This window comes from Aotus nancymaae, unplaced genomic scaffold, assembly GCF_030222135.1.
Source record: "Aotus nancymaae isolate 86718 unplaced genomic scaffold, 86718_ANA_hifiasm-v0.15.2.pri h1tg000021l, whole genome shotgun sequence".
Taxonomy (NCBI): domain Eukaryota; kingdom Metazoa; phylum Chordata; class Mammalia; order Primates; family Aotidae; genus Aotus; species Aotus nancymaae.
In genome coordinates this window covers 11,776,618-11,794,390 of record NW_026988433.1, presented here as the reverse complement: position 1 = coordinate 11,794,390, position 17,773 = coordinate 11,776,618, and the positions used below count along the sequence as shown (strand labels likewise).

General features: G+C 51.1%; 1 protein-coding gene across 7 annotated transcripts in view; it reads right to left on the bottom strand.

Moving 5' to 3' along the window:
- The window catches only part of CAMKK2 (calcium/calmodulin dependent protein kinase kinase 2), a 59,095-nt gene that overhangs the window by 7,374 nt on the left and 33,948 nt on the right, over window positions 1-17,773 (bottom strand). For 5 of the 7 annotated variants that reach the window (XM_064379691.1, XM_064379695.1, XM_064379696.1 and 2 more), the window contains exons 7-14: window positions 17,672-17,708; window positions 13,119-13,140; window positions 12,885-12,973; window positions 10,450-10,649; window positions 9,832-9,885; window positions 7,073-7,146; window positions 6,879-6,966; window positions 5,324-5,452 (exon numbers count right to left, since the gene is read on the bottom strand). In XM_064379691.1, the coding sequence (XP_064235761.1) occupies window positions 5,324-5,452; window positions 6,879-6,966; window positions 7,073-7,146; window positions 9,832-9,885; window positions 10,450-10,649; window positions 12,885-12,973; window positions 13,119-13,140; window positions 17,672-17,708 (693 nt within the window). The remainder of the gene's footprint in view (window positions 1-5,323; window positions 5,453-6,878; window positions 6,967-7,072; window positions 7,147-9,831; window positions 9,886-10,449; window positions 10,650-12,884; window positions 12,974-13,118; window positions 13,141-17,671; window positions 17,709-17,773) is intronic. The other 2 variants (XM_064379694.1, XM_064379697.1) reach the window with 1 other exon arrangement.

Here is a 17,773-nt window from a genome sequence, read left to right as displayed (position 1 = left end):
AGTGGCCTGCGGCAGGCCTTTGAGAGAAACTGGCAACATCCTTCCCACCTGGGTGCATGTGACAGCGCCATCCCTAAGTCTGACTTGTTCCAAAACTTCCTGTGGCTCCCTGGCTGCCAACAAGGTAAGATCCCAACCCCCTGGTCTGACATTCGAGGCCGGTCATCATCTAGTCCCTGCCTCGCCAACCCCCACAGGCCTGTGCTCCAGGAGGGTGGGCCTGCACCATCCCTTGGGCACACTGGCACCTCTGTCTCATGGGAGCCATGGCTGGATAGGCTCCCCAGGCCCCTCAGCCTGTCTCATCTTCAAGGCCAGGCCTTTATTTTTGGTGAAAGCTGTCTATGACCACCCCAGTGAGAAACTATTGCCTCCTAGGTATGATTCTGGGAGTTGGGCTGCTTTTTCAAAATTGAGACATACAAAAGTGAGTAACTCAGGAATGGAAAACCAAACATCATATCTTCTTATTTATAAGTGGGAGTTAAGCTATGAGGACGCGAAGGCGTAAGAATGACACAATGGACTTTGGGGACTTGGCGGGAAGGGTGGGAGGATGGGTGACGGATAAAAGCCTGCACACGGGGTGTGGTGTATACTGTTCAGGTGGTGGGCGCACCAACATCTCAGAAATCACCACTAAAGTGCTTATCGACGTAACCAAACACCACCTGCTCCCAAAAACCTATTGAAATAGAGAAAAAAAATAATACATGGGTTTGAAAAAAAACAAAAATCAAAATATAATTCACATGACATAAACTTTTTTTTTTTTTGAGGTGGAGTCTTGCTCTGTCACCCAGGCTGGAGTGCAGTGGTGCAATCTCAGCTTACTGCAACCTCCGCCTCCCAGGTTCAAGGGATTATCCTGCCTCAGCCTCCCAAGTAGCCGGGACTACAGGCATTGCCACCACGCCCAACTGATTTTTGTATTTTAGTAGAGACGGAGTTTTACCATATTGGCCAGTCTGGTCTTGAGCCCCTGACCTCAGGTGTTCCGCCCATCCCGGCCTCCCAAAGTGCTGGGATTACAGACATGAGCCACCAGGCCTGGCTCCCACCATCATGAAGTATATGATTCGATGGTTTTTAGTATATTCACAGGCCCACTATCTAATTTCAGAACATTTGCATTACCCCGAAAAGACACCCCAAGCCTGTTAGCAAGGCACGCCCCACTCACCCTTCCTCCAGCCCCTGGTGACCACTAAGCTCCCTGTCTGTGCACACTGACCCATCGGGGATGTTCCTATAGCTGAAATCATACCACACACGGCCCGTTGTGTCCGGCTTCTCTCACTCAGCGTCATGCTGCTGGAGCGTGATCAGTGCTTCACTGCTTTCTACGGCCCAGCAATAACACTCCACACAGACGGACCAAATTCAGCTTCTCCGTTCATCTACCAATGGACATGCATTCCTACCCTTTGGCCACTGTGAATAGCGCTGCTATGAACATTCATGTATGAATTTTGGTATAGACATGTTACCCACACAAAATGTCATTTCTCTTGGGCACAGACGAGGAGAGGCATTTCTGGGTCACGTGGTAATTCTATGATGAACATCTAGAGGAAACATCAGACTGTCTCCTACAGCGGCCAAGGCATTTTACATTCCCCCCAGCAACGCACCAGGGTACCAGTTTCTCAGGGGGCTGCATCTTAGTCGGGGATGGGAAACATCCCAGAATGCTGAGGATGACCAGGTCACAAGCTGGTGTGGTGTGAGGAGAAGAGCTTGGCCACCCCAGAAGGTGTTCCTGAGAGATGATGGGGGCTAGCCTCGGTGGTGGCCCAGCTCTGCCCATACTAAACACAGACCACACAGGCAGCCTGGCTGGGAAACAGCCCCCCAGCAACCCCCGCCGAGAGAATCCTCTGGAAAAAGGTGCGTCCTGCACCGCACCCCTCAGCCACTGCTCAGCGCCTCTCCCAGGCCTTCTGCTTTCCACTTCCTTCCCTCCCATCCCTTCCAAAACCCAGACCTGGTCCCCTCACTCCCTGACTCAGAATCCTCACCCAGAGGGGTCTGGAACTTGGCCTATGGCCAGCCAGAGAGCCCCAGAAAGTTCTGGAGCACGGGCGTGAACAAGCACCCTTGCTGATGCTCTTGGCTGCCATTTCCCAGGAAGAGAACGGCCTGCAGACCCCGTAAGAGTCACTGGACCCCTCACCCCACCCCAACCGGGTGCCGTGCCCCTTCAGGCTGTTTCAGGAATTCACTGAGCTTCTGACTTTTTAAGCATTTGCTGCTAACAAGAAAAATGAGTGTTTAAGAAACATCGAGGCCAGGCGCGGTGGCTCACGCCTATAATCTCAGCTCTTTGGAAGGCTGAGGCAGGCGGATCACAAGGTCAGGAGTTCGAGACCAGTCTGGCCAATATGGTGAAACCCTGTCCCTACTAAACCCTGTCCATGTGAAGTAACATGATTCAGTCATAAAAGGAATGAAGCATTGATCCAGGCTGTGACATGGATGGACCCTGAAAACCTTACGCTATGTGAAAGAAGCCAGGCCCAAAAGGCCACACAGTGTAGGATTCCACCAGAATACACAAATCTATAGACACGAAGGGCAGGTGAGTCGGTGCCAGGGCCGGGGGGAGGGGAATGGAGGGTGACTGCTGATGGACGAGGGTGTAAAGTCATGAAAATGTTCAGAACTATGGAGGGGATAACTACATGCCACTGACAATGTCCCAAATGCCACTGACTTGTTCACTTTAATTTTATGTGAATTCTACCTCAATTTTTTTTTTTTTTTTTTTTTTTTTTTGAGACGGAGTTTCGCTCTTGATACCCAGGCTGGAGCGCAATGGCGCGATCTCGGCTCACCGCAATCTCCGCCTCCTGGGTTCAGGCAATTCTCCTGCCTCAGCCTCCTGAGTAGCTGGGATTACAGGCACGCGCCACCGTGCCCAGCTAATTTTTTGTATTAGTAGAGACGGGGTTTCACCATGTTGACCAGGATGGTCTCGATCTCTTGACCTCGTGATCCACCCGCCTTGGCCTCCCAAAGTGCTGGGATTACAGGCTTGAGCCACCGCGCCCGGCCCTACCTCAATTTAAAAGAAGGTAGGGACTGGGTGTGGTGGCTCACGCCTGTAATCCCAGCACTTTGGGAGGCTGAGACAGGCAGATCACCTGAGCCAGCCTGGCCAACATGGAGAAACCCTGTCTCTACTAAAAATACAAAAATTAGCTGGGCGTGGTGATGGACGCCTGTAATCCCAGCTACTCAGGAGGCTGTGACAGGAGAATTGCTTGAACCCTGGAGGCAGAGGTTGCAGTGAGCCAAGATCGTGTCATTGCACTCCAGCCTGGGCGACGGAGGACTCCATCTCAAAAAAAAAAAAGAAAAAAAGCAGCACCGACTTTGGGAATGAAGGCCTCTTCCCCTGCTGAGGTTCCTACCTACAGTCACTGGGACATGCCAGCCCCTCTTTCCTCTGAGCCTGGGCAGGTGTCACTTCCCCAGGTAAGGCTGCCCTGCCACCTCCCCTGTGGCCTTGTCAACCCAGGGCAGGAACTTCTCCTCTGTGAAGCCCCCAGCCCTTGCACCTCTGATCGCACCAGAGGCTGATTCTTCTCAGGTATAGCTTTCTTATAAGGCCAGGAGCTCCGCCCCCTGACCCCCCAGAGCTGGTACTGGGCCATGCTCATCTGTGACACCTGTGCCTGGCACATGCTGCTGCTCCATGTTTGCTGAATGATGAACACATGGAGGGGGTCTGCACCTTGCAATCCTGTTCTGAGTGAGACCCTCTCCCAGTATCTACTTGCCCATCCCTGCTCCAGCTGCCCTGGTTCGAACCCATGGCTCTTGGAGTAAAGATGTAAAACTTCACCGCACCCTCCCCTCCACTTCCTTGCCCTGCTTCAGTGGCCCTGCCCGGGTGTGTTAGCCCCCTCCACCCTCTCTCGGCAGAGTTAACACCCTACCATCTTTCAGTGTCTATCCACTTCTTCCAAGTGGGGCCAAGCGTCTCTCCATTAGGGGCATGTCTTGCCCTGTACATACATTTGCTGGTTTGAACAGTATCTGCCTCGCAAGCATGACAGAGGCCATGGGGGTTTTGCTCATCACCCAGCCCCTGCTCCCAGCCTGGTGTTCCACAAGTGTTTCCCGAATAATGAATGCCTACTCCAGACCTCCAGGCTCAGACGCTTTCTCCCAAGAACCTGCAGCTGAGAGCTGGGGAGCAAAGAGAGGGCAAATGATTCAGGGACTGGAACATCCCAAGCCTGGAACAGAGTAACCCACAGTGGGTGCAGAGTCCGAAGCCAGCTGCCTCCCCATCTGCAGGCACAGAGAGTGGGCTGAGGAAGGGTGCGTGGGGGTGAGCGAGTCTTCAGCAGTGAAGGTCATGCGCAGCCCCGGGGCAAAGGAGTGGAGGAAGATATGGATGGATGCCCCAGCCAGGGCTCAGCTTTGGAAGGAGGAGAGAGTAAGTGTGTGGGGAAGAAGAGAGGAGAGGTGCAAAGCTGGAGGAGAGGAGCAGCACCCGGGCCCCTACAGGGCCAGTCTGTCCTTCTGTGCTGGACCTTCTGTGCCTTTGCAGTCAGTCTCACAGGTACCTCCCAGAGCCCAGGGCCTGCCGGCCCCTGGGACCAGTGCTGGCCAACTGCAACTAGGCCTTTCGAAGTGGCTGTGGTAGGGCAACCTGCCGGTCTCTGTCCCCAGGCCCACTGCCTAGAGCCTGGACCCCCAGGACTCCTGGCCTCCCTCTTGGAGCTCGCTGCCCTCCTGGACAGGGACTTGGTCAGTGGCAATTCCCAGAGCCTCCCAGGTTAGGCCTGAGGACTCGACACTCTGGCTTCTTCTTCCTGGGTCAGGATCCAAATTCAAGGCCATAAAAGGGGACCTGGTGGCTCCTAAGTAAAATCCCACCCTCAGGAGATGGGCAGAACTTTCCTGGTGGCTGCCGACACAGCAGACGTGAGACGTGCTACACCATCCACGCTGGAGCCTGAAAGTCCAGCCAGGTGGGAATCCTGGCTTAGCGACCTCAGCCCCGGCTCCCAGCCCTTGCTCCTGCCTGGCACTTCTCCTAGTTATTCTCCCCTGATAAGCTCTGAAAGCAGGAATTCCAGAAGGAGAAACTCCCCTCTCCCTATGGTAACATGGAACCTGGCTCAGAAGATGCAGGGGTCACCTGGCCTGATGTGTGACCGAGGCCCAGAGGCCAGCAGCTGTGGGTTAGGGGCGGCCCCCAGCCATCTCCTGACTCCCAGGCACCTGCCTGTGTCCTGCCTGTCCTGGCCAGGCCCCACCTCAGGCTCCTGGGTCCCTGCTCTGGTCAGGGGTCCGGCCACCTTACCACGGTCGCCAGGCTGGGAATATGTTTGACTGAGTTCTCGACCTCCTCTTCGGTCACTTCGACCAGCGTGCAGTTCTCGTCCTCCGACGGCAACGGCTCCGCCCCGTGCCTCGTGACCCAGGGGTGCAGCTTCAATGAACGACAGGAGGGGTGAGGGGCGGGCGCGGCTGGCTCCCGGAGGGCCCTGCCAGCGAGCGGAGACACGAGGGCATGCAGGAGGGAGAGGCGAGGGCCTGTGGTCAGGCATGCAAGACAGCTGGCGAGCAGAGGGCGGGGGTGAGCAAAGGGGCAGAACGTGAAGACGCAGAGACAGGACAGGAGGAGCTTGGAGGCTGAAATGGGAGCAGGGCAATTCTCCATCCGGCCCCAGGTCTTGGCCGAAGTGGCTGGAATTTGGCATCTGCCTTGCCTGGCTGCCCAAGGAGCCTCCATCACGCCTCAGCCACAATCCCTGACACCGGGGAGGCTCAGCACACAGCAGGCGGCATTCTCCCCACCTCACAGCAGGGGAGACAGAGGCTGGCGGGCACAGTGAGACCGGCCGGCAGGACACGATCAGGAGAGGACCCACACAGGGGTCTGCCCCTTGGGTCCAAGTCCTAAACCTAAAATTACTTTCTGGGCTGCCTCCTGTTAAGACACCTTCAAATGCTGGTTAGCTAGGTGCCCAGAAGGTCCCCAGGCAAATCTCTAGATTTTTCTTTTTGTGAGATGAAGTCTTGCTCTGTTGCCCAAGCTGGAGTGCAATGGTATGATCTCGGCTCACTATAGCCTCTGCCTCCTGGGTTCAAGCGATTCTCCTGTCTCAGCCTCCCAAGGAGCTGGGATTATAGGTGACCACCACCACACCTGGCTAATTTTTGTATTTTTAGTAGAGATGGGTTTCACCATGTTGGCCAGGCTGGTCTCAAACTCTTGACCTCAGGTGATCCACCCGCCTCAGCTTCGCACAGTGCTGGGATTACAGGCGTGAGCCACTGTGCCCGGCCTATCTCTAGATTTCTTTTTTTTTTCATTTTTTTTTCTTTTTCTTTTTCTTTTTTTTTTTTTCTCTTTTCTCTAGATTTCTTAAAGGGCCAGATGTATGCGTGTGGCATTAGTGGGGATGTGTTGGGGAGGACACTTTCCTAAGAGTGCTTTCTGCAAGAGGGTGGACTTCGGCAGACTGGGGAGGTGGAATTGCTCACTAATTTCCTCCCGTCCTCACTGTAGTTTCTCAAAGGGACTGGCCTTTGGAAAGGACCCGAGTTCCGGCAGCAGGGAGTGGAGCACGGGGCCCCAGGTTGGCCGGCGGTGGGTGGATCCTGTTAGCCCACACCAATCAGAGCAAGTGCAGGCTGGCTGGTCACAGATCCCACTCCACGAGCACAGTGCACACGACGCCCACATCTTCCCCACCCCTCAACAGAGCCCCCAGCAGCTCACAGGCCCCGGGGCCTGGGAGAACAGCAGTGCCAAAGAGGGTGTGGTGCTGTGGACACAAGGGTGTGGGGCCTCGCTGAGGCAGAGCTGAGCCAAACAGTTCCAAGCACGGGCACTGGCCGAGCCAAGGTACCTTGATTTCCGGCACCATGATCCTCGACTCAGGGTTCTTGTCCAGCATACGGGTGATCAGGTCCTTCAAGTCCTCAGCTATATCCGGCCTGTGGATAGAGACATGTCAGGGTGGGAGACACATCAGGCGTGGGAGACACAGGACTTCCAAGAACTTGGACCGGGAGGTGACGCAGGATGGTGGGAGATACTCACTGGTCTGGAAATTCCAGGGCCTGACTCTTGATCTTACTGTGTAAACACATGATCCGCTCGTCCATGAATGGGCACTGCGAAGAGACCAGGGACAGAGTGACGGTCCACGGCGGCCACCCGTGCTGTGCCACTCCACATAGGACACAGCCGAGAAACCAACAATTGCGGCCCAGGCTGGGGAGCAGACAGTTCCCATTCTCCCCAAGAATGGTGCAGACACAGGGGTGTGGGGCCCGGCCGAGGCTGGGCAGAGCCAGGAGTGCCCAGGAGTGTCCTTCTCGAAGGGCTAGAGCCTTTCCCAAGCACACTGCAGCCTCCCTCTGTAGCTGGGCCTCAGTTTGCCTACTTACACCAAAGCAAACACTGCTCATCACCCTCTTGCCAGGTGAGCAACAGAAACACCAGAACAAAACAGAAGCTTCGCGGCAGCAGCGGCAGTGACATGCAAGGGTGTACCCTGGACCACGCCACGCCCTGCCCTGGGGTTTTCATTCACTGTTCCCCCTCCCTGGAATGTTCTTCCCACCAATATCTACATGGCTTGGTCTCTCCCACCATGCAGGTATTTGACTAAAGCGCGCCATCTCAGGGAGACCTTCCTGCACCCGTCTAAAACAGACAACCGCCAACGCCACCGCTGCCCACACTATCCCATCGTAGCACTCATCCCTGATGTTATCGTACAGATTTGTTTATTGGTTTATTTTTGTTTGTTTGTTTGTTTGCTTTTTGAGACAGAGTCTTGCTCTGTTGCCAGGCAACAGGCTGGAGTGCACTGGTGTGATCTCGGCTCACTGCAACCTCCACTTCCCGGGTTCAAGCAATTCTCCTGCCTCAGCCTCCCAAGTAGCTGGGACTATAAGCATGCGCCACCACACCCAGCTAATTTTTGTATTTTAGTAGAGACGGGGTTTCACTATGTTGGCCAGGATGGTCTCTATCTCTTGACCTCGTGATCTGCCCGCCTCGGCCTCCCAAAGTGCTGGAATTACAGGCGTGAGCCACCGCGCCCGGCCTTGTTTATTGTTTAACTCCTCCCACGGGAATGTCAGCTCCAAGAAAGCAGGGATTTCTGTCTGTCTCGCTCACTGCAAACTCTCCCGTGCCTAAGAGCATTCCTGGTACAAAGTAAGGGCTCAATAAATAGCTGCTGAATTAATGGACACTTGAATTATTTCTGTCAATCCTCTCAGAAGCCATCAGAAATCATAAGGAGTATTCTCATTTTACAGAAGAGAAAAACAGAAGTTCAGAGAAATAACGCGTCTCAGGAAGTACAAAGAGTGATGTGAGCCTAGATTCAGCTAACTCCAACGCCTATTTCTGTACCGCCTTCTGGGTCGAAGCTTTCACCCAGCCGAGGGCCTGAGTCAAGAGGAGCTCAGTTATGTGTGCTGGAAAAGGAAGCTTTACATGGGGCACTGAAATGGTGGAAAAGGTGGCAGAGAGGTACCTGAACCACCCTGTCTAAGGAAAACGATTTCATTAAGAGCAGTGACTTGAGCTCTAGCTAATCACTGCCTCCTAAAGCGTTTGGAAGGAAGAGCAGAGAATGGTGGTAACTTACTCTGAAATACATTAAGAAACCAGATGGACTGAGGGATGGGTAAGGAATGAACAGACAAGCACAGAAAAAGGTTAATATTGAGAGGCAATCGTTATAAACTCCTTTATTTCTTCACAAGTTTCTTAAGCTTTCCTCAATAAGAACACAAGCTCAGGAAAGGGAAAAATCTACGTTTTTATTGCTCACATAATCAAACTGAACTTCAGAGTTAAAACGAGAAGGTCAGGTGCAGTGGCTCACACCTGTAACCCCAAATCCCAGCACTCTCGGAGGCTGAGGTGGGCGGATCACTTGAGGTCAGGAGTTTGAGACCAGCCTGGCCAACATGGCAAAAAGCCGTCCCTACAAAAATACAAAAATTAGCTGGGCGTGGAGGCTGGCACCTGTAGTCCCAGCTACTTGGGAGGCTGAGGCAGGAGAATCACTTGAACCCAGGAGGTGGAGGTTGCAGTGAGCCGAGATCACACCACTGCACTCCAGCCTGGATGACAGCAAGACTCCATCTCAAAAAAAAAAAAAGATATCAATAATAACAAAATAGCAACAGAAAAGCCCAAATGGCACTCCCTAAATCAATAACGGTAAACAGCTTTTAATGTGTATTCCAATGCTACCCCTCTGACAACAGCTTCTAGGAATACCTTGATGGAAAAAAAGTCAGAGCAGTATCAGGCTCAGGAGGAATGAGCATAGTTATTGATTAGTGATGTCTGTCTTGGGCTCAGAAATGGAAGGGGTGGCACGATTGCTCTCCTTGCCTTAAATTTATCAACTATTTATAAACTCTAGAGCCTCTGCCAATCCTTCTGTTTTAACAGATCATTTTTTCACAGATATGATTATGACATACACACACATATACATTTAAGAAGGCATCCTTTTTCACATTGAGCTCTAGGTGTAGAAATAAAATAACTCTTATTTTATTTTATTTTATTTTGAAATGGAGTCTCCCTCTTGTCACTCAGGCTGGAGTACAATGGCGTGATCTCGGCTCACTGCAACCTACACTTCCCGGGTTCAAGCAATTCTCCTGCCTCAGCTTCCCGAGTAGCTGAGATTACAGGCGTGAGCCAATATGTCCGGCCTAAAATAACTCTTACATAAGTAAGTATGGTCTCCCCGCAAGGATGACTATTAGCCCAGGGGCCACCCAGGAGCACTAAGGGGACGGGACACCCCACCCTCTTACCTGGCCAAAGACAAAGCAGTAGAGTGTCACACCCATGGCCCAAACATCCAATGCCTGCAAGAAAAAGAGAGCTTAGTGTGAGGGCGCAAGGGGCAGTCCAACATCCAATCCTCCAGCTTTCCTTTGGGGAACCACCTCTTGACTCTCAGGCCTTGGAGCTGGGGCGGGACCAATCCTGTCTCCTAGGCTCTGGCACAGGCACAGGCACAGGACCCAGGCCAGGCCAATGAGAGCCCCAGTACCCCCAGCCACAGTGATTGGTTCAAGCATGGACACATGACCCATGTTGGGCCAATCAGAGCCAACCCCAGGGTTTTTGCAGGAGCTAGTCACAAAGAGGAACGCTATTGCCACTGAGGTTGGCAAATGATTGAAAGTAACCTGGACCCTTGGTGCCTGACCCACCTGTAGAGGAAACCAAATAAGGAAAACAATCGAAAGATGGAGGGAGATGGTTTCTGTTTGAGTCCCTGGATCTAGCCAAGCCTGAAGCCTACGCCTCAGTATCACAATCCAGTGGATTCACTGTTTAAGCCTGGGCGAGTTGGATTTTTGCTGCTGAAAACCCGAAAGACTAACACAGGCAGAACTCTGTGGCTGAGGCAGGCCCAAGCTCACCTTCCCAGAGAAGATCTTGCGGGTCTCAGAGAGCGACTCGGGCGCCATGAAGGCGGGCGTGCCCACGGTGTTGGAGAGGAGAGCGTCGCTGCCCTTGAACTCGTTGCTCACACCAAAGTCGGCGATCTTGATGTGCCCATCTTCTCCGACCAGGAGGTTGGAAGGTTTGATGTCACGGTGGATGATCTTCTGGTAGTGTACTGCGGAGAGGTGGACAGCAGGTGGGAGTCAGGGGCAGGAAAACCCCGTGAGGACCTCCATGCGGCCACATGGCCTGGAGACACAAGCATGGCACCCTCCGGTGCCTTGTTTCCCACAGACAGGCCTTTTCCAACCTTCCTCTCCCCAAACCCGCTGAGCACTCACATGCTCTAAAAGATGAGGGGAAAAGAGTGTCTTTAAGGAAGTATCAACTCACCATCGCCCCACCCTTTCTCAACGATGAACATGAAACTGCCAATAGCAGTTCGTAATGGCCTGTTATTTATTAAGGCACAAGTGACAGTGCATGGAAAGTTTTTGCTGGGCTTGGCTCCCAGCTCTGAGTGAGACTGACGGTGAAACATAGTTTCATTTACCAACAGCCAACACTCAGCTGATTTACCAAACCAACAATGACCTGAGCAGGCCGATTTGAAATGTGAACCACACAGCCGAACTAGGGGCTTGGCTAACTCTTCCTGGCTGGGTATCAGCCCATGACACAGGACAATTCTACAGCCTGGAAGACCCAACTGCCATGAAGATGATTTCTGTAAAAGCAGCAGCAGCTCCCTCTGCAGAGCACCAAGTAAGGGGCCCAGTCCTGCATTAGGTGTTTCACATTCACATTTTACATTTAATTAAACCTCCAACCATCCTATGTGACAGGCACGGGTAAGAGCTAACACGATGGCTGGGCGCGGTGGCTCACACCTGTACTCCCAGAACTTTGGGAGGCCAAGGCGGCAGATCACCTCAGGTCAGGAGTTCAAGACCAGCCTGGTCAACATGGCAAAACCCCATCTCTACTAAAAACACAAAAATTAGCTGGGCGTGGTGGCGGGTGCATGTAATCCCAGCTATTTTGGAGGCTGAGACACAAGAACCACTTCAACCCAGGAAGCAGAGGTTGCAGTGAGCTGAGATCACGCCACTGCACTCCAGCCTGGGCAACAGGCAAGAATCTCAAAAAAAAAAAAAGAGCTAAGATGTTTAATAAGCAGAAGCAGAAAGGACACCTGCCAATCAAACCACTGATGTGTACTGGCTGATCTCTCAGCCCTGGTGAGAGATATGTTATCCCCATTTTACAGATGAGGAAACTAAGGTTCCAGGAGGTTAAGAGGACCCTGATCCCTGGGTGGCTGGAAGGAATAAGAGACAAAAAAAGTAGAGCCCCGAACAGTGCCTGGTGCACACACAAAGTGCTAAATAAATAGTCACTATTGCTACTGCTCTTCATTTTTCCGAGTGGCAGGAAGAAGGGTTTTGACTTGCCTGGGCCATGGCCCTAGGGTGGCTCTCTGCAGCTGGCCCTGATTCTTCATCTCACACAATTTTGCTTCCCGCTGTGATGGTTAATACTGAGTGTCAACTTGATTGGACTGAAGGATACAAAGTATGAATCCTGGGTGTGTCTGTGTGGGTGGTGCCAAAGGAAATTAACATTTGAGTCAGTGGGCTGAGAAAGGCAGGCCCACCCTTAATCTGCTGGGCACAATCTAATCAGCTGCCAGCAAATATAAAGCAGGCAGAATAAAACGTGAAAGGTGAGGCAGGCCTAGCCCCCACAGCCTGCATCTGTCTCCCGTGCTGGATGCTTCCTGCCCTCAAACATCGGACTCCAAGATCTTCAGTTTTGAGAATCAGACGGGCTCTCCTTGCTCCTCAAGCTTGCAGAGAGCCAACTGTGGGACCTTGTGATCCTGTAAGTTAATACTTAATAAACTCCCCTTAGCCAGGAGTGATGGCTCATACCTATAATCCCAGCACTTTGGGAGGCTGAGGCAGGCGGATCACCTGAGGTCGGGAGCTTGAGACCAGCTGACCAACATGGAGAAACTCCATCTCTACTAAAAATACAAGAAAAAAACATAGCCAGGCATGATGGTGCACACCCGTAATCCCAGCTACTCGGGAGGCTGAGGCAGGAAAATCACTTGAACCCAGGAGGCGGAGGTTGCAGTGAGCGAGATGATGCCATCGCACTCCAGCCTGGGCAACAAGAGCGAAACTCCGTCTCAAAAAATAAATAAATAAATAAAATAAACTCTTCTTTATGTGTGTGTGTATATATATCCATATCCTATCAGTTCTGTCTCTCTAGAGAACCCCAGTCCACCCACCCACCTCCTTGTGCTCCAGGAAGAAAATAAGACAGTTTCCACTTTGCACCCAAAGCTCGTAATGCTAACTGCCTGCCGGGTGAGAGTCCTCCCACAGGCCCTGCTTACAGTACTCGATGCCTTTGATCAGATCCTGGAAGTAGAACCGGGCCTGGTCTTCAGAAAGTGGTTTGAGAGTGGGCACTTCCATCACGGGCCTGAAAGGTCGACACACGCGTGAAACACAAACCAGATCCGCCCAGCCCTTGCCCTCTCTCACCAGCAGAGCCCGGCGGCACCTCACTCAGCTACGCAGCTGGTGAAGCTTCTCACATCACCCGTGCCGGGAGCTGGGACACTCACCCTTGGTTGACTAGTTCGAACACTGCAAGAAAGAAAAGGGAGTGCTGTTACATGGGAAAATGAACATCCATCTCTCTGTCCTCCCCACCTCCCAACCACCTCCAGGAACACCGAGAAAGACAGAAACTAATATTAGAGCTGGGGAGAAGAACAGTCCACTGAACCAAGCTGGCCAAGGTCCTGCTTTGCTAAATTTCCATCAGAAGGCAAAGAACCAGGGATTTCTGACGTCCCTAACTCCAGTCTGGCTTGACTTCTAGCACTCAAATTGGCCCAGGATCCACTAATCAAAGAAAACAAGGCAGTAGCTGGGCACGGTGGCTCATGCCAGTGTAATCTCAGCACTTTGGGAGCCAAGGCGGGCAGATCACCTGAGGTCAGGGGTTCGAGACCAGTCTGGCAAACATGGCACAACCCCATCTCTACTAAAAATATAAAAATCAGCCAGGCATGGTGGCAGGTGCCTGTAGTCCCAGCTACCTGGGAGGCTGAGGCACAAGAATCACTTGAAACTGGGTGGCAGAGGTTGCAGTGAGCCAAGATCACACCACTGCACTCCAGCCTGGGCAACAGAGCAAGATTCTGTCTCAAAAAAAAAAAAAATTGAGATTGAAATTTACATCACATAAAACTACCCATTTTAAAAGTATGTAATTGAGTGGCATTTAGTGTATTCACAGTGTTATGCGATCATCGCTAGTTCCAGAACATTCTCATCACCTCAAAAGGAAACCTCGTCCCATTAGCAGTCGTCACTCCCCGTTCTTCCCTCCCTCAAGCACCTGGCCACCTCTAATCTGTTTTCTGTCTCTACAGATCTGCCTGTTCTGGACATGTCCTGTAAATAGAATGTACACTATGTGGCCTTTTGTGTCTGGCTGCTTTCACTTAGCATCATGTTTTTGAGGTTCATCCACACTGGAGCATGGATCAGTGCTTCATTCCTTTTAATGGCTGAATAATATTCCATTGTATGATAGACCACATTTTCTTTGTCCATTCGTCTGTTGAGGGCATATGGTCTGTTTCTACTTTTTGGCTGTTGTGAATAGTGCTGCAGTGAACGTTCGTGTACACGCATTTGTGTGGATATCTGTTTTCGGTTCTTTTGGGTATATACCTAGGAGTGGAATTGCTGGGTCACATGGTATAGTTAATTTGATTCTGCTATGACAAGCATAACTGGGAATACAAGGCTGTACTTTAGGAAGAAAAAAAAAAAGCACAGATTTCAAAATCCAGGGAATGACTTCGGGGTTGCTTGTTGTTCTGGAGTCATACACTCATAATGAGATGAGCATGTAACAGAAACCAAAGGGGATACCCCATTTTCCAAGATGTAAGAATGCATTGCATGCTGGTATCAAAACACCTCATGTACCCTATAACTACATCCACCTACCATGTCCCCATAAAAATTTTTAAAAAAAAATTTTTTTGAGATGGAGTCTTGCTCTGTTGCCCAGGCTGGAGTGCAGTGGCACAATCTTGGCTCACTGCAACCTCTGCCTCCTAGGTTCAAGCAATTCTCCTGCCTCAGCCTCCCAAGTAGCTGGGACTACAGGTGCCACCACCATACCTAGCTAATTTTCATATTTTTAGTAGAGACAGGGTTTCACCATATTGGTCAGGCTCGTCTCAAATTCCTGACCTCAGGTGATCCACCCATCTTGGCCTCCCAAAGTGCTGGGATTACAGGCAAATTTTTTTTTTTTTTTAAATGAAACCAAAGGGTTGTTTCAAAGCTCTCCAAGGCCTGAGGAGGCCAAGGGGAGCGGAGAAGCTACTCAGACAAAAAGAAGACTTAAAGATTCTGATCAGGAAAGAACTGAACTCTCCCAGACCTTCCCTGTCTTCACAGCATCAACCAATGTGAGTTAGGGCAGATTTGCCGTTGCCTCAGGCTGTAGTTAAAAGCAAAGGTAATGCTAAGGTACAGCTTCTCCAGATAACCCAGCGCTAGCCCCCTCAGCTTCGGCCTTTCCTGCTATTTAAGTCTTAACTTGCAAGCTTCATGAATTTTTGCACCATCCTCCCACCCACCCAAGCACCATAAATCAGGTGGCATGAGGGAGGGTGGCCTGTTGAAACAGGTCTATTTTCAGTCACTGACAGTTCAACCACTTTTGGGGCTGAGCAGTGGGTGGGAATTTTTTAACCTCCAGAAATAGAGATCGAGTTTTCTACCTTTTTTTTTCTTTTCTCTCTTTTTTTTTTTTTTTTAAGACAGAGAAGACAGAGTCTTCTCTGTTGTCCAGGCTGGAGTGCAATGGCACAATCTCGACTCACTGCAACCTCCACTTCCCAGGTTCAAGCGATTCTCCTGCCTCAGCCTCCCAAGTAGCTGAGATTACAGGCATGTGCCACCACACCTGGCTAACTTTGTATTTTTAGTATAGACGGAGTTTCACCATGTTGGTCAGGCTGGTCTTGAACTCCTGGCCTCAAGTGATCCTCCCAACTCAGCCTCCCAAAGTGCTGGGGTTACAGGCATGAGCCACCGCACCTGGGCTGAGTTTTCTGCCCTTTGTGTGTCAGGCCTATGGCTGCAGAGCCTTCCTGACACCTACTACCTGGCCTTATGCACTGCCCTGTCTGTCTCAGGCTCACACCGCTGTGGCTAGAAAGTAAAATATAACCATGTCAGGATTTTCAAAACCACTGGAATCACATATCCCAAATTAGCATGGCTCCTTTCTGCAACTGCCACCTTGAGTAGTGAAAAACTGTCTCTGCAGTTGCCCTGCTCAAGCAGATCAGGAAACTCCTCTTAGAGGCTTGGACCATGTTCTTCTTATACTCATTCCACCCCTCAGCTCAACCCCCGCCAATGGCTCCCATCACTCTCAGAATCAAAGCCAAATTTTTAATTTTTTTGTGAGACAGTCTCATTTTGTTGCCCAGGCTGGAATGCAGTGGCACCATCTCAGCTCACTGCAACCTCCACCTCTCAGGTTCAAATGATTCTCGTGCCTCAGACTCCAAGTGGCTGAGATTACAGGTGCACACAACCACGCCCAGCTAATTTTTGTATTTTTAGTAGAGACGGGTTTCGCCATGCTGCCCAGGCTGGTCTCAAACTCCTGAGCTCAGGTGAGCCACCCGCCTCGGCCTCCCAAAGTGCTGGGTTTACAGATGTGAGCCACCGCACCTGACCCAAGTTCTTTACAATGTTGTAAAATACCCTCTGCCACCTGGTCCCTACTGTTCTGCCCAAATGTCACCTCGGTGAGATAGTCCCTGTGGAGCCACTGTATTTCTCCACCCCACAACCCAAAACTCGAGGCCCCTTGTGCCCTGCTCGGGGTTTTTGTTTTGTTATGGTGGTGTCGCTTTCGAAACCCATGCATCATGCTCAGGTGGGCTCCCTGAGGACAGGAGGTTTTGAATGTTGTCCCTGATGAACCTAGAGCAGATCTGACAAATTGTAACATTTGTTGAATGAACAAAGGCATGCCTCAGAAACAGCTCAAAGCCATTCTGAACTGGATCTCAGGTCCCAATTGAGAGAATTATGCTAAGAATGCCATGCTGGAACAAAATGACTTTTGACAGATTGCGATTTCTACTGCATCTCCCCAAATTTCATTGATTTGCCTACTATGTTGATAATTTGGCCATACCTATATGCCATATAAATTAATTTTTTTTTTAATTGACTGTTTTTAATTTTTTAGCCTTGTCCTAGATGATAATATCCATGAAATCATGAGTTTGGGATGCTGGTTATAGATTTTCCTATACAATGTTAAAACAGTGCCCACCATATAGGAGGTGGTCAATAAATACATGCTTTGGGAGGCAGGAGGATCTCTTGAGTCCAGGCATTTGAGACCAGGCTGAACAACATAGTAAGATTCTGTCTCTACAAAAAATTTTTAAATTAGGCCGGGCAAGGTGGCTCACATCTGTAATCCCAGCACTTTGGGAAGCCAAGGCGGGCAGATCACAAGGTCAGGAGTTCCAGACCAGCAAGGCCAACATGGTGAAATCCCATCTTTACTAAAAATACAAAAATTAGCCAGGTGTGGTGGTGTGTGCCTGTAATCCCAGCTAAGGCAGAAGAATCACTTGAACCCAGGAGGCAGAATTTGCAGGGAGCTGAGATCACGCCACTTCACTCCAGCCTGGGCGAAAGAGCAAAACTCTATCTCAAAAAAAAAATTTAAAATTAGCTGGGTATGGTGGTGCATGTCTGTAATCCCAGCTACTCAGGAGGCTGAAGTGGGAGGATCGCTTGAGCCTGGGAGATCAAGGTTCCAGTGAGCTGTGCGCCACTGAACTGTAGCCTGGACAACAGAGCAAGACCCTGTCTCAGAAAAATAAATATATGCAAATGAATGAAGAAGAGATCCAGATAAAGTTCCAGCAAGAACTCCCTTCCGCCTCCTGATCCCAACCATAGTGTGGCCTCCGGTGGGGCCAGCTGGACCAGGAAGGGGAAAGCTATCTTTGGTGGGAGGGGCCAGGGCACGGGCTGCCTCGAGAGGACCCCTGGGCATTGGCAGGTGTGTTGCCTGAGTGAGGATGGCAGAGGAAAAGGGCTTCCTTACCCATGTACAGATGGTCCTCATTGGGGTCATCCAGGACCTTGGCACAGCCACACAGAACAGGCAGGAAATGGACGGCGGGGGAGAAAAAGAGAGAACAGATAT